The sequence below is a fragment of the Pseudochaenichthys georgianus genome, chromosome 12 (genome assembly GCF_902827115.2).
Source record: "Pseudochaenichthys georgianus chromosome 12, fPseGeo1.2, whole genome shotgun sequence".
Taxonomy (NCBI): domain Eukaryota; kingdom Metazoa; phylum Chordata; class Actinopteri; order Perciformes; family Channichthyidae; genus Pseudochaenichthys; species Pseudochaenichthys georgianus.
The window spans coordinates 9915824-9930412 of record NC_047514.1 but is presented as its reverse complement, the minus strand read 5'-3'; the positions used below and the strand labels follow the sequence as shown (position 1 = coordinate 9930412).

Genomic DNA, 14589 nt, shown 5'->3' with positions numbered 1-14589 from the left:
ACCTGCAGCAAATAGGTTACACATGAAACATAAAACAAACATCAAACAATAAAGGACATCATACATTATAAATATATACATGTCATTTTATTTGAGCAATTGTATTACTACCACACATTTTAGCATTATGATTTTCTGTACATCTTTATTAACATTAATGCTATATTTCTATTGTCCCTCTGCAAACTATTTTATTACAGAAGTTGTTTTAATTTGCTTGTGAAACATTTTTCCAGGGTCCGTACTTGATAACATGTACTTCTACACACATTTTCAGCTCGGGACATGCATTTAAAGAGTCCCTGCAAGTAGAAAAAAGCATATTAAAGCTAGCCTACATAAAAAACACATGAAAATTGTATAAAAGTTAATAAAAACGTTAAAAATAACTTTTAATTAATTAAACATTCAGTTATAGCATAGAATATTCTTAAAGTATATCAAAACGATTGATTAGTAGTAGACTGGTAGCAGACTAGTAGTATTTTGCTACAATCATGTCTCCCGTTTAATGTGAAAAACCCTGGAGGAAGTCCCACTCTGTGTTGTTGCTGCTGGTTGGAGGGCTGTGTGCAGCAGCTGTATGCCCTGCCCAGTTAATTCCATTATCAGCCTGCTGTTAGAGAACACACATCCTCTTCACTTCCACTCAGCAGGGACTTCAACATGTGAACCGCAGGGCTGATGCCGAGCAGATGATGACAGACTCAAAGCAGCTGATTTAGGGATTATTGAAACATTTGTTATCAAACACCCTGCTGATATGAGACACATGGATTATGGATCTGATATGGATATGTTCCCAGATCCTACTTTTTCTAAGTGTTTGTGTGAATTCATCACTGCCTGATGGTGACGATGCTTCTTGTGATGGAGCGTTTGATATTTATTTTGTTTTAGACAGGTGAGTACACACATATTGGATCAGTTGTCTGCATGCATGTGTATGCTTAAAAGAAGCCAACAGGTAACCAATATATAAATAAAAGGTAATCCTTGTGTCAGAGCAGTCTGGACTCAGTCCTCTCCATGTATGGCTCTGTTTAGTTCTCAGTGTCCCTATGCCGATTCACTGGAGGTTAGACAGAGTTTATTTTCATCTTTTTCGGCTCTGACCATCAGGGTTTGATGTGTAGACTTGAAGAAAGTCCTCTTTTGTTTCCTCCAGAGTTATTCTCAGTGTATTATGTTGTCGTAAAGCAAAAACATGAATGCATTTACCCACTGCATCATAACTTAATGTATGCCTCTTATACAGACAATTCAAGCCATCCAAATGCATTTTAATTTAATGTATTGATGGACTCCCCTCTTTGTCTTCAGGGTTGGCTATGCTTTGATGTTGGGTATTGTGTTATAGTATTTTGATACATGTGTATATATGTAGGTGATTTTGATGTATGGCTCTGATGTTCCTGTTTCTCCAGGTCAGGCAGTGTGTTTGGACACTGGAATGAGATCTATGGATTTGTGGAGCAGCTCACCAACAGATTTGTCAGGTGAGTAAAGTGTTTTTATCCCTCTCTTATCTCTACGGCACCTCCTCTCCCCCCACCCCATCCTCAGGTTTTATGGTTTTCTTTACTATAAATAACCTTATAAATATGGAATATGGCATATACAACTTTATATAGCACACTTCAAGACCAAGTATAGTGTTTTAATTACATATTGCATTTACAGTCATATTTAAACTAATAAAAAACGATTTAAACACTGAAGTTATTATAGGTCTTTAAACCATGATACAAACAGTGGAGGTGGGTAGAAAGTAGGGCATGTTTATTTTGGGCAGCATACCTCAGGGCCACCAACTGCTCCAAACCCCTCTGAGTTAACGTGTGTGTGTGTGTGTGTGTGTGTGTGTGTGTGTGTGTGTGTGTGTGTGTGTGTGTGTGTGTGTGTGTGTGTGTGTGTGTGTGTGTGTGTGTGTGTGTGTGTGTGTGTGTGTGTGTGTGTGTGTGTGTGTGTGTGTGTGTGTGTGTGTGTGTGTGTGTGTGTGTGTGTGTGTGTGTGTGTGTGTGTGTGTGTGTGTGAGAGATACTTTTAGGTTTAATAACTGGTTGCTAAATATGAGAACTAAACATTTGGCCAGATGTGAAAGTTATTCTGACCACAACAGACTGTCGTGTTGCCCTTCACTGCATGAAGTATATAAAAACTAAGTAACTGACAATGTTAGGAGTTCTGTTTTGTACAATGTAAAGATCAGTGAGTGAAAAAAAACACTGAGATTTTCCTGTGAACCTGAACTCACTTTTTTAATAAATGTCTTGTCATGTTTTGCCACATGGTATTATCTACCTTTTTTATGTTCTGTAGTGTAATATAGTATATTGTTATGTGTCTTGCTGTGTTTTGTGCTACATTACAATACACTTTATTATGTCACATTAAAAACACATACTGTCCTGTCATGGTCTGTTACAGTGTTGTTTCTATAAAAGTGTTCTACTGAAATGGGTTTTTCATTAGCTATGCCGATGTTTAGATATTTGTTTTGGGGTGTATTTTGTAGGCATAATATGAAACAAATACAACATGATAAAAAGAACAAGACATATAATTGATGAACTTTAATAAACATTTATTTAACACTGTTGATGACTGAATGTTCTTCTTCGTTTGTTTAAATAAATCCAATTTAAAACAGATTATCAACAAATGTCCACTGGAAATCATAAAACTGGAAATCAAAGCTACTAAAAGAGTTTATATGGATATCTTTTTTGTTGAAACAAGGACAAAACCCACTTAACATGTTGACATTAAAAGGTACAAAACCTTTTTCAGATTGTTGTTTTTGTACTGCAGATAAGATTAACAAGCTTCCTGCCTGTGTGTGTTTCAGTCCCAGGATGAGGGTTTCCTACATCGTCTTTTCAGCCAGAGCAGTCGTAATACTGCCACTAACTGGAGACAGGTACCAGCTTCCATTTTCCAAACCTTTCCACTTTGTCTTCTTCTCTGCCTCACTCCATCACCAATCTTACTACGTCCTGCTCCTCTTCCTCCTCACAGATACAAAAAAACATTAACAAAGATAACCTGATCACACAGAAACTGAGCTCTTATCAGTCTCTGTTTGAACATTTGTATCCCTGGTGTGTGCTCAGGTCTGAGATAAACGAGGGTTTGGAGAAGCTGAGCCAAATCAAACCAGCTGGTGAAACGTACATGCACGAAGGCATAAAAGCGGTAGGTATGCTCATCTAACACTGTGATTACCTGCCAGGAACTATTTAACAAACACAGATTACTTTATTCAACATGAACTGCCACTTTACTGGGAAAAGCTAACACTATCAACATACACAATTTGCTTTGAATAGAGATTGAAAATATTACAGCAATCCAAAATATACAACAGTAAAATTGTCATTTTCGTTTTAGAGCAACACATGTGCACAGTATGAGTGTGAGCCACACTGAGTGTGTGTCAACCTCCTCTCCTCAGGTGTCAGAGCAGATGAAGACACAGACTTCTCTGTCCTCCAGCATCATCATCGTTCTGACTGATGGCAAGCTGGAGGTCTTCCCCTTTGAGATGACTCTGGAGGAGGTACTCTCGAGTTTCAATCTAAATGAAGATAGTTAAAAGAGACACGCTGACACAAAAACATGTTTCTCAAATTGTCGTTTTACTGAATTACAACACTCTTAACAGTCTTTAGGATATGTAACATGTTTAGTGAAATATGACAGTTTCTACTTAATAATTAACACACAGAAAATCAAGTTTAAAGGTATGGCAAGTTGTTTGAGTGTTTGTGTACGGATGTTTTGATATATTTTGCTGTTTAACACAGCCCTAATTTACTTCAATTCCTCAAGAATTCTCTCGTTTTTTTTATTCTCCTTTCACAAAAACAGAAGTCTTCTTAAAATATGTACAGTAAGGTAACACAGAGCGAGTCAATTATATAAAATGACCATTTTTGGGGGTGAAGTATTACTTTAACATTATACAGTATACAGGGATTGACGTAAAGTCAATCTAATAAGGTTAACAACTCTGATCTTTCATTTATTTTCTGATAGCTGATCATACAAATGGAGAATTTGACTATTTGTGTTTGTCTTCCCAGGCCGACAGAGCCAGAGGGTTTGGAGCCAGAGTGTACTGCGTCGGGGTCATGGACTTTGACCACAAACAGGTAGGAGTTCCCTTCCCTGCCGCGCAGCACTGTGAGAAGGAAAACTCTCTGTTACTGATACTGTTGGTTGTTTAAACACTGAGCTTTTATTTGTTTTTTTGTGTTGCATGTGTTGGGTGATGTGGTGGTCCGCTCTTACATGGACTGAAAGCTGTTTTTGGCTCTACATATATTAACACACCGTGACCTTGTTGATAATGGAACTCCTAAGGTTTATTTATGTAAATCATCATGTTTATTGAGGCCTTAAGGTAACATAACATGGTAGGTATATCTACTGTAGGTTAGCATATCCTTGGAGAGTATCAAGTTCTTGAAAGGGAGCTTTTGGTTCAGAACAAGTAACGCGAAAACTTCGATGTGTCCTCAAAGATGTTTATCATGCTGAATAATAATGAGCCCGAATGCTTTCTGCTGAATGTGTTCATTTTAAGAAATACTCAGGACAGAAAGGAATTATCCTATAAAACGATATGAGGTTTAGCACACTGAAATTACACAATAACACAAGCTAACTAACCACACAAGGCTGTTCTTCAAGGTAAAACTGCAGTTGTTTGGTGACTTTCAAGAGAGCGTTAAGGATGACTTCAGCTCCCTGTGTGGAAAGGGATGTCTGATAGCAAGGAAAAGCATGACAAATATTCTAAATATAGTATACATTTCATTTCATTTCATTTCAAACCTTTATTTAACCAGATTGGTCCCATTGAGATCATAGATCTCTTTTTCAAGGGAGACCTGCAGCATATAGGTTCCACATGAAACATAAAACAATAAAGGACATTATACATTATATTTACAGGATACATAGTTATAGACATTTACAAGTGCCCATTGTATCGGCAAGCATTTCATTTACCCTAGCTTTAAAAACATGCAGAGGAATGAGATTGCTCAGTTTCAATTCTTGCTGAAGATTGTTCCAAGCAAGTGGAGCTGCGCACATAAAAGCTGTCTTACCTGAGACAGTCCTTGCTCTTGGCACATCTAACAAGACCACATCATGTGACCTCAGACAATAGCTGCTTGCAACTCTCTGTGTTATCAGCGAGCAGATATAATACGGGAGTTTACCCAACAAAGCTTTATAGATAAAAGTGTACCAGTGACTGAGCCTCCGTACAGAGAGAGATGGTAAACCTGCCTTGGTATACAGTGTACAGTGATGAGTAAGCGCTTTACAATTTGTGACAAATCTCAGAGCACTGTGATACGCAGCATCCAATTTGCTCAGGTAATTGGCAGGTGCATTCATATACAACAAATCCCCATAGTCCAGCACAGGTAAAAAGGTCACAGTGACTAGCCTTTTCCTGGCCTCAAGCGAGAAACAGGACTTGTTTCTGAAAAAGAAACCTAGCCTAACCCTCAGTTTTTTTAGCAGGTTATTGACATGAAGTTTAAAAGAGAGACAATCATCAAGCCAGATACCAAGGTATTTGTAACAGGCAACAACTTCAAGTTTTGTTCCTTGCGTAGTTACAATATCTAAAACAGGCTCTGGAGTCTTTTTAGCTTTTGAAAAGAGCATTACCTTGGTTTTCTCAACATTTAAAAGAAGCTTTAGTTCAGAGAGCTGAGTCTGAATAGTGTGAAAAACAGCCTGTAATTTAACACCAGCCTCCTTAATGGAGGGACCTGCACAATACATCACAGTATCATCCGCATAAAAATGTAAAGTAGCTTCATCCACATTATCACCTACACTGTTAATATATATGGAGAATAAAAGTGGTCCTAAAACAGAACCTTGTGGTACACCATTAGAAATGTTTAACCACTCAGAAGACAGCCCATCAAAGTGAACACATTGGGACCTTTCAGAGAGGTAGTTCACAAACCACCCCACTGCATGGCTGGATATGCCTATACTGAGTAGCCTCTGCTTTAAGATGCGATGATCAACAGTATCAAATGCTTTGGAAAGGTCAATAAACAGAGCTGCACAACTCTGCTTATTATCTAAAATAGTAGTAATGTCATTTACCACTTTCATTGTCGCAGTGATGGTGCTGTGTTTCTTTCTGAAGCCTGACTGATGTTTAGACAGGATGTCATTGTTACATAAAAACTCCTTTACCTGTTCACTCACTAAGTGTTCGAGCACCTTAGCCAGAACTGACAACTTAGAGATTGGCCTATAGTTATTTAAAATAGTTGCCTCCCCTCCTTTCAGTAAAGGCAAGACGTAAGCAGACTTCCATACTTTTGGAATTGTGTTCGTGCTGAGGGAGAGGTTAAAAAGAGAAGTAAGAGGTGGAGCAATAAAATCTGCAGCTATCTTTAAAAAGAAAGGTTCTACGTTGTCCGGGCCAGCCGGTTTCCTAGGATCTAACTTGGATAATGCTTCATGAACAATACCAACAGTTAAAGGAGTAAAACTGAAAGGGTTTTCCAGACCACATTGTTCAGAGTCAAGGATTGGAGCGTTCACAGGAGCCACACAGCCAAACAGAGAGCCACAAGACACAAAATGCTTATTAAAACAATTTAGCATAGTAGCCCTGTCTGATATAGTGCCAGATGCTGTGGTAAGGCACGGAGGTAGCTCATTTGGGATATCACCAGTGGAAATCGATTTTATGGCTTTCCAAAATTTCCTAGGATTATTCAGGTTTTCTGTGGTAACCGACAAATAGTACTTTGATTTATCACTTTTTATTTGGGATGTGAAGCTATTTCTTAGCTGCCTAAAACGTAGCCATTCTACCTCTGAGCCTGATTTCCTAGCCTTAGCCCAAGCATTATTTCTCTCATGAAGGAGACTGGACAGCTCAGCAGAAAACCAGGGATTGTTTTAAACATTTTTAAACATTTTTAAACATGTATGGATTTTTTTAGGTGCCTAAAACATATTTTTGCAGCAGTAATTGTCTTTACCCCTAGTGTCTGTTTCCCAAACATGGGGCGTGGGGACCCCCATCTACTGTATTAATGCACGGCCGTGGCTAAGTACCTTATACAACCCTAGTCAAAAACATTGGAACAATATCTTTAAGAAACATTAGTCCACTGGTGTTTCTTTCCTGCTGTTATATGCAATCTTGACTACAGTTATCACCGATCATAAGTCATCTTACATTGACAGTGAAAAGAAAACACTATTTTAATTTGTTAAAAATGATCATACTACAATGTTTCATCTAAGTGGCCTTACGGTTACACAACCCCCTCCCTGAATCATTACTGCATTAGTGTTTGTTTTGCGGTCTTAGCAGCTTAATTGAATTACAGTGACAGTATTGATGTGTGTAATTAGTATTCATAAGCATATCGGAATGGCTTTAAGTTGCATAAGTCATGACTGGGGAGGTCTTCAGTGGTCATCGGGTGAAAGAGTTTCTCTGCACGGCTAGTCAGCGGGAGTACTCGGCGGTCAGTAGAGGAAGTCGTTACATTAATCTCTGTGATTAAATAATGCTGGCAAGCTTCCTGTCCTGCCATCATTAAAGCAGCAGATGAAAGCTTCAGCCAGCTGTCCGGAGCTTTCATCTCCCGAAGACAGACTTTCCCTCCCTAGACGCTGCAGAAGCACTGACCCGTAATGACCTGAAGACTTCCCAGAGAGACAACAAATATGAATTTACAGAAGGGTCCATTTCATTTCTTTTGTCTTAGCTTGCTGAAATAGCAGACGGTAATGAACAAGTCTTCCCCGTGCTGTCCGGGTTTCATGCCCTCAAAGACATCGTCAACAAGGTGAGGTCATGTCACAAATTACAATGAACAAAAACACTCGGTGAGAGTGAAATCAGATTTACAACCTGAGTTTTGACCGTCATCTGTATCTCCGCAGATCCTGAAGCAGACATGTGCAGACGTTTTCACAATAGAGCCGTCAAGTGTTTGTGTGAATGGTAAGCTAGTGTTGATTCTTGTTCCAACTGTAATAATTGCAGCTAAAATATGATTAATGTGAATAAATCAGAGTGAATTATCTTAACAAATTATTGCTTGATTGCTTTATTTATTTGGAAAGTCACTCGTTGTCCCCGGAGGATATAGCTTAAGGACTTTTGTGCTCAACTGACTTCCTTTTAGTGTAGTTTATGAATTTAAGAGTGATTTATCAGTCACTATTGGATGATAAGACAATAACTAGTTGTGCATTGTGCCGCTATACTTTAAAAACCCTCACAAGGTAGAGTATATCCACCAGGGAATTATTTTCCAGGTAAAAGTAGAATAAACCCTCATATTGTGATTGGGTTATATTTGATTTGTTTAAATGTTAAATATATAAGATATCTGATGTGACAGAGGAGGTTAAACAGGTTCTTTGGATAAACTTACAAGAACTTTTGTTTGAGATGAATTGGATCCTCAAAACTACCCAGAATGTTTCATTGTATGCCATACTATAAAAAACAATATTCAGTTTTCTCTATTTATGATGATTTGGTTTGGGGGTTATGAATGGATAACAACTAAACCCATACAAAATAATACATCTTTTGTGATGTATTTAAAAGATCTTAATCATGTTGAGGCATATATTACTGACTTTCAGGTTGACATTATATGCCAATAAGGGCTTAGAAACACAGGAATGACTCAGTCTTTTTAACTTTAATTTGCTCAAACACCATAATAGCTGTTTCATATTTGCAAAGGAAGTACCACGTCATAATATTGTAATGTGTCCGATGTTTTTCAGAGTCTTTCAGTGTGGTGCTGAGGGGCAGCGGCTTCAGCGGATCCAGGAGGACGGACAACATACTCTGCACCCTCACTGTCGATCAAAAGACATACGGTCAGTGAATGCCACACACTCATGACTTCCCCAGCTGTGCTTTAGTCGTCAGCTGGTAAATAAGTGGCTTGTTGATGCTAATGCTAGGAATGCACTTATTGTAACCCTGGTATATTTAACAATTGTACATGATTATTACTTACCCTTGTCCTGTGACAACATCATCTATGAAGTGAAATGTGATGCAGCGTGCAGATGTCTCTGCTGCAGTGGAAACTCTAAGTCATGACATCAAGGAACAAACAGTGGCTGCTTTTTATCGACTTCAGCCGGAGAACAGAGGACACATTATGAGAGTGAGCAGAGGGAGCGCATGTTCTTCCTCTCATTAGTCTATTAACAGATCAATGTTCTCCTAATGTCACTGAGAGGACGTGAAAGGAAACACATGACTTGTATTGTAGCTTCCTTTTTCTCTTCTGAGTATCTTGTTTTCATCTATTCTGCTGGAATTTCCTTTATTCTATATTGTATCCAATCACTGGGAGAGAATATTTAAATTGTCACGCAGTTTTTTTCAACGTTAGAGGACCATTAGCTGTATTTCTATTGGCCTATCAGATTGCACGAAAGGCCCATTTGTTTTACGTCTTAGTTATTGGTAACTGTTGTATATTTTAAAAGAACATCCCCTTTCTTTGTAGGCGGTAACCATTCTCTGTCTCTATTTCCTCGCAGACCAGAAGCCACAAGTAGTGAGAGACGGCTATCTGCTGTGTCCTGCTCCTGTTCTGCATGAGGTCGGACAGTAAGTCAAGAGACACACACACACACACACACATATGCAAACTGTGTGAAAGTGTAAACAATCTGCAAGTTAGAAAAAGGCAAATGGAGCCTGATCAGCACAAGGCTTCTTACTAAAAGCAAAACAACTTGAACTGTAATTATAAATGTCATTACTATTAATAAAAAATGTAATGCATTATTATTATTATTATTATGAATATGGTATTGTATTGTGAGAAGAAAGCATTCTGGTCATTGTTATTTAAAGTTAATGGTTTATAGCTGTAGATGCACATGTCATTAACACCCACAAGAATGTCTTATTCTACAGCTGAGAAACCACACTTGTGTTCGAACACCAAAATAGTGACCGAAGCTTTCATGCCTGGTCCCATGGTCAGTTTTTCTTTTTTTCTATCTTAGTTTTTTTCAGTATGCTTTGTTTTGCTTAAATAAAAATATCACCAAAAACTCTGAGTCTGTAGAAAATACTTATATCTGAGTCACATCAGCAAGACAATTATGAGCCTGTGTTGAACTTAAATACAAAATAAAGTCATTTTAAGGGAATCGTGTAGCTCTGGAAAGAAATCCGGCATGAAATCATTTTATTACAACATTGGTGTTCGTAAGACATCACCGGCTTGACCAAGGCTGGTACAGAATAATTGTCCCAACACTAATATGTAGCAACACTTCTCAGAGCTGATGAACAATAAATAATAATGATAATTGTCATTATGTAACAAAATATATATATTTTTAGAACCCTGTGCCTTAATTAATAATTAAATCTGTCAACAATATCATAACACTAGGCCTGTTACTAATGTGTATTGTGCGTGACGGAGAGAGAAACCAGAAGAATGTTTACAGTGGAACCACCAGCAGCTCGAAGTGTTGGATGAACAGAAGCCAGTCGGACCAGAATATCTCTGTGGCATTTAGAGAGAGAGCCAAAGCTGATTTAACTTCGCCCACTTCCATCAGTGTGCCCCCCCCTTCTCTGTCCCCAGTCGCCTCTCACTTTCCATCATGTCTCACCCACTCACACACTCCCTCATACTGAATCACTCACGCATAGCTCTATCATTTCTCAGGGACAGTGCTGAAGCTAACTCAAGTCCCGCCCCCTAAAAGTTGGAACCAAACACTATTCAACTGCCAAATATGACTGCAAACAAGAGCAATTATGAGTGTATAAATGCAATAACCTTTGTGCCTTCTCAACATGTCTGTCTAATGATTGCAGATCAATAGAAGTGCTGGTCAGCATCAATAATGGACAATCTTACATCTCCAGTCCCATCACTATCTATGCTACAACATGTGTGAGTATCAACACAGTAACAGAAGCACTTCTACGAGTATAATGTGTGTCTCTGATCTGTGTCTCTGATCTGTGTGTGTGTGTGTGTGTGTGTGTGTGTGTGTGTGTGTGTGTGTGTGTGTGTGTGTGTGTGTGTGTGTGTGTGTGTGTGTGTGTGTGTGTGTGTGTGTGTGTGTGTGTGTGTGTGTGTGTGTGTGTGGTGTGTGTGTGTGTGTGTGTGTGTGTGTGTGTGTGTGTGTGTGTGTGTGTGTGTGTGTGTGTGTGTGTGTGTGTGTGTGTGTGTGTGTGTGTGTGTGTGTGTGTGTGTGTGTGTGTGTGTGTGTGTGTGTGTGTGTGTGTGTGTGTGTGTGTCAGTCAGATGGGACCTGGGTGCTGTGGCTGCTGCTGGCTCTGCTGCTGTTGCTGGCTCTGGTTTTATTCTGGTGGTTCTGGCCTCTCTGCTGCACTGTGGTGAGTTCAAGTCTCTGGGCGTGTATACCTCAATTCAGGAAGTCACAATTCCATACTTTTGTTATTTATGGAAGTAGCCTAAAAGTGTTGCAATTAGGACCAGGTTTCCTTTAGTAACACTCCTTTATTCTGTCTATAGACCATTTTAAATGTATTGTTTGTTTTTTTAAATCGTTCTTTTCAGGTGATCAGAGACCCACCACCCGATCGCCCACCTCCGCCACCTCCTGTCATTGTAAGTAGATCACAGACTTATGATTAGTTTTTGGGAATGCATGCCTTTATTTGACAGTGTAGTAGTTGTGGCACAACTTTACATGCTTCCAAGATACATTAAAAAGGGTAAACAGTCCGAAGAGGTCAAATTCTGACAATTTAAAAATGCACAATGCGTTACGGATTGTCATCATGTACGTTTTTTTCTGGGGTTCCTTTTTACTACCTGTCCTTATATAAAAGTTCTTGATCTTTGGTAGATAACTAAATCACACGAGCAAATTAGACAATAATGCAGAGAGAAAGTGATAAAAGAAGCTGAATAGAAGTCAATAGGTAGCATCTACTGACAGTTTGTGGTACTGCATCACTTCTGGTGCTTTTGTGTTTGTTGACTCCTTTACAAATGTTAATAATGGTGTTGAATAAGCACCTAACGTTCTGGCTAGAGCTGCAATGATTACCCAAACTAATTGATTAGTCGTTTGACAGAAGAATCACTTTTTTGTCTAGTAACAGCCTATAAGATGTCCTACTTTTTAATATGTTATTATTATATATCTTTAGGTGTTTGGAGAGACAAATCATCAATAAAGACTGTACTTTGAGAAACTGGGATGCACATATTTCACACTTTTCTGACATTTCATAGACCACGCCAAGACCAAGAGAATAATTGTCAGATTAAACTTTAGAAGCAGCCCTAGACTTGGTCTAAAATCCAGTGTTATGATTAGAAACTATTTTGTTGTTTTCAAGGAGCCAGAAGAAGTCATGTCGCCCAAACACCGATGGCCTACAGTAGATGCTTCTTACTATGGTGTCAGAGGCCCTGGAGGAATCACACGCATGGAGGTAAAAATAAATACACAAACATTTCACATTTATAGTGCTTTTGTACTTTTATATATTTTTACCAACATGTATTCAGACAAGTTTCAGCATTTTTCAAGGCATGCCAAACACACACATTGGTTATAATAGAAGCTGTGTGTGTTCAGTGTCCTTCACTAATCACCGTCCGTCTGTGTGCAGGTGCGTTGGGGGCAGATGGGCTCCACAGAGGAAGGGTCCCGTCTAGAGAAAGCTAAAAACGCTGTGGTCACCATGCCAGAGGGAGAGGAGGAGCCCATCATGTCCCGACCCCCACCACAAGCTCCTCCAGTCCTCATCCCCCCGCCACAGTCCAAATGGTACACTCCCATCAAGGTGAGAAAATAACCAGCACTTATACCAATAACTGTTATGATTAGCATGTTTTATATTCAGTGAATTTACATTATTTGACCCTCAGGGGCGTTTTGATGCGCTGCGGGCATTACTGAGGAGGCAGTACGACAGAGTGGCAATCATGAGGCCGACATCCCAGGATAAGGTAACAAACATCTGTATATGTAGGGCTGCACGATATTGGAAAAAACTGACATTGCGATTTTTTCCCCCTGTGATATATATTGTGAATTGTGATATTGAATTGAAGAAAATACAGTTTGTTTTCCCTCAAACCATCCTTTCTTCAACTTTAATGCGATACAATTGGTATTTTTCTAATTATATTTAACCGGATGAAGGATTTTAGTCACGGACGTCTGGATTTTAAGTTATCAGAGCAGCAAGCTGAGCTAGCTCGGTTAGCAGCGCCGAACTGCCTTGGAGAAACACATGAAACTACTTTATTCAGTGTTTTTACTGTACCTTTAATCACCGGGTCCGTTTGCTTTGGAGATTTGATTGTGATTGGTGGTTTGCTGTGCATGCAGAGCCTGCATGTCACTCACTCAAGTACTCCTGACATGAGAGCCGTGCGAGTTTTCCTTTTGTAGCAAGCAGCAAAATAATTGTAACATGATGTGTTTGAGTTAATTTGCCTAATTAAAATCGCACGTCCTGCGATGTGAATATCGCGCATGCGCATATCGCGATTATCGTTATGACACGATATATCGTGCAGCCCTAATATGTTCATTTTAATTCATTTCTTATTTTATAGTTATTTATCATTTTTTATTTGTATCTTTGATTTTATCCTTAATTGTATTAATCTGTGTGAATCTGTGCTGTCCTGTTTGTCCTTACCCTGTTGCTGTTAAACTACTGAATTTCCCCACAGGATTAATAAAGGTTTATCTTGTCTTATAACAAACGGTGCTGATTAACAATATATAATACTGTTAATATTTCTTCCTGCCCGACTGTCAGCAACTCAGCACACACCATAACAAATGCTGTGTTTATCACCAGTTGATTGGATAAGAAAATGAATCCAACCTCTTGACTGCATAATGATTTAATTAATGATACAGAAAATAATATAGCCCCACTCTCACCACCCTATAATTATCTACCTAACAGGCAAATAACAACTTACATTTTGAATAGCGTTCACTTATAAATAACAGTCTCATTGTCAACATTGTGGCATCAAAAACAGCTTGACGCCACAACTCGGATGATTTAGGATTGTTTTCCTCTTACAATATGCACTGTGGGATTTGGATAATGTAGCTTCATAAGTGGGTTCCTCTGATACAGTTATGATGTTAAAAAGCATTTCTTTTATTTTGTATAAGATGCATTTCACTGTTCATATTTTTATTGATACAGGGTTGACATTTTGGCGGATAAACGATAACGAAAGCTTGCATTTATACCAATTTAGATAATTTAAAACGTAATATCCCCTTGTTTGTTTTATATTATCTCTGATTAACAACTGAAATAAGATATTCCACTTCATTAATAAATGTATCTGACTGTAGTGTGTGTGTTCTGTTGTGTTCAGGGCCGCTGCATTAACTTCACCAGAGTTCAGAGTCATTGATGTTCAAACATGAGGATCGACACTTTTCACTTTAGTCCAGTTTGACCAAAGAAGACCGACAGGTACTAAGAGAGAATGTTTGGATTCATCATGTATTGTAAATAAATGTCTTTACTATATATATATAATA

At 38.6% G+C, this 14589-nt stretch overlaps 1 protein-coding gene across 1 annotated transcript; it reads left to right on the top strand.

The window, feature by feature from the left end:
• Positions 1–618: 618 nt before the first annotated feature.
• Positions 619–14587, top strand: LOC117455980 (anthrax toxin receptor 2-like). The gene is made up of 17 exons (XM_034095656.2): positions 619–904; positions 1428–1499; positions 2852–2923; positions 3117–3198; positions 3458–3562; positions 4089–4157; positions 7779–7859; positions 7957–8017; positions 8818–8913; positions 9592–9661; positions 10895–10973; positions 11327–11422; positions 11607–11657; positions 12398–12493; positions 12674–12847; positions 12933–13013; positions 14421–14587. The coding sequence occupies exons 1-17, from the start codon at positions 780–782 to the stop codon at positions 14457–14459; spliced, it is 1449 nt and encodes a 482-aa protein (XP_033951547.1). The 5' UTR covers positions 619–779; the 3' UTR covers positions 14460–14587.
• Positions 14588–14589: the final 2 nt, after the last annotated feature.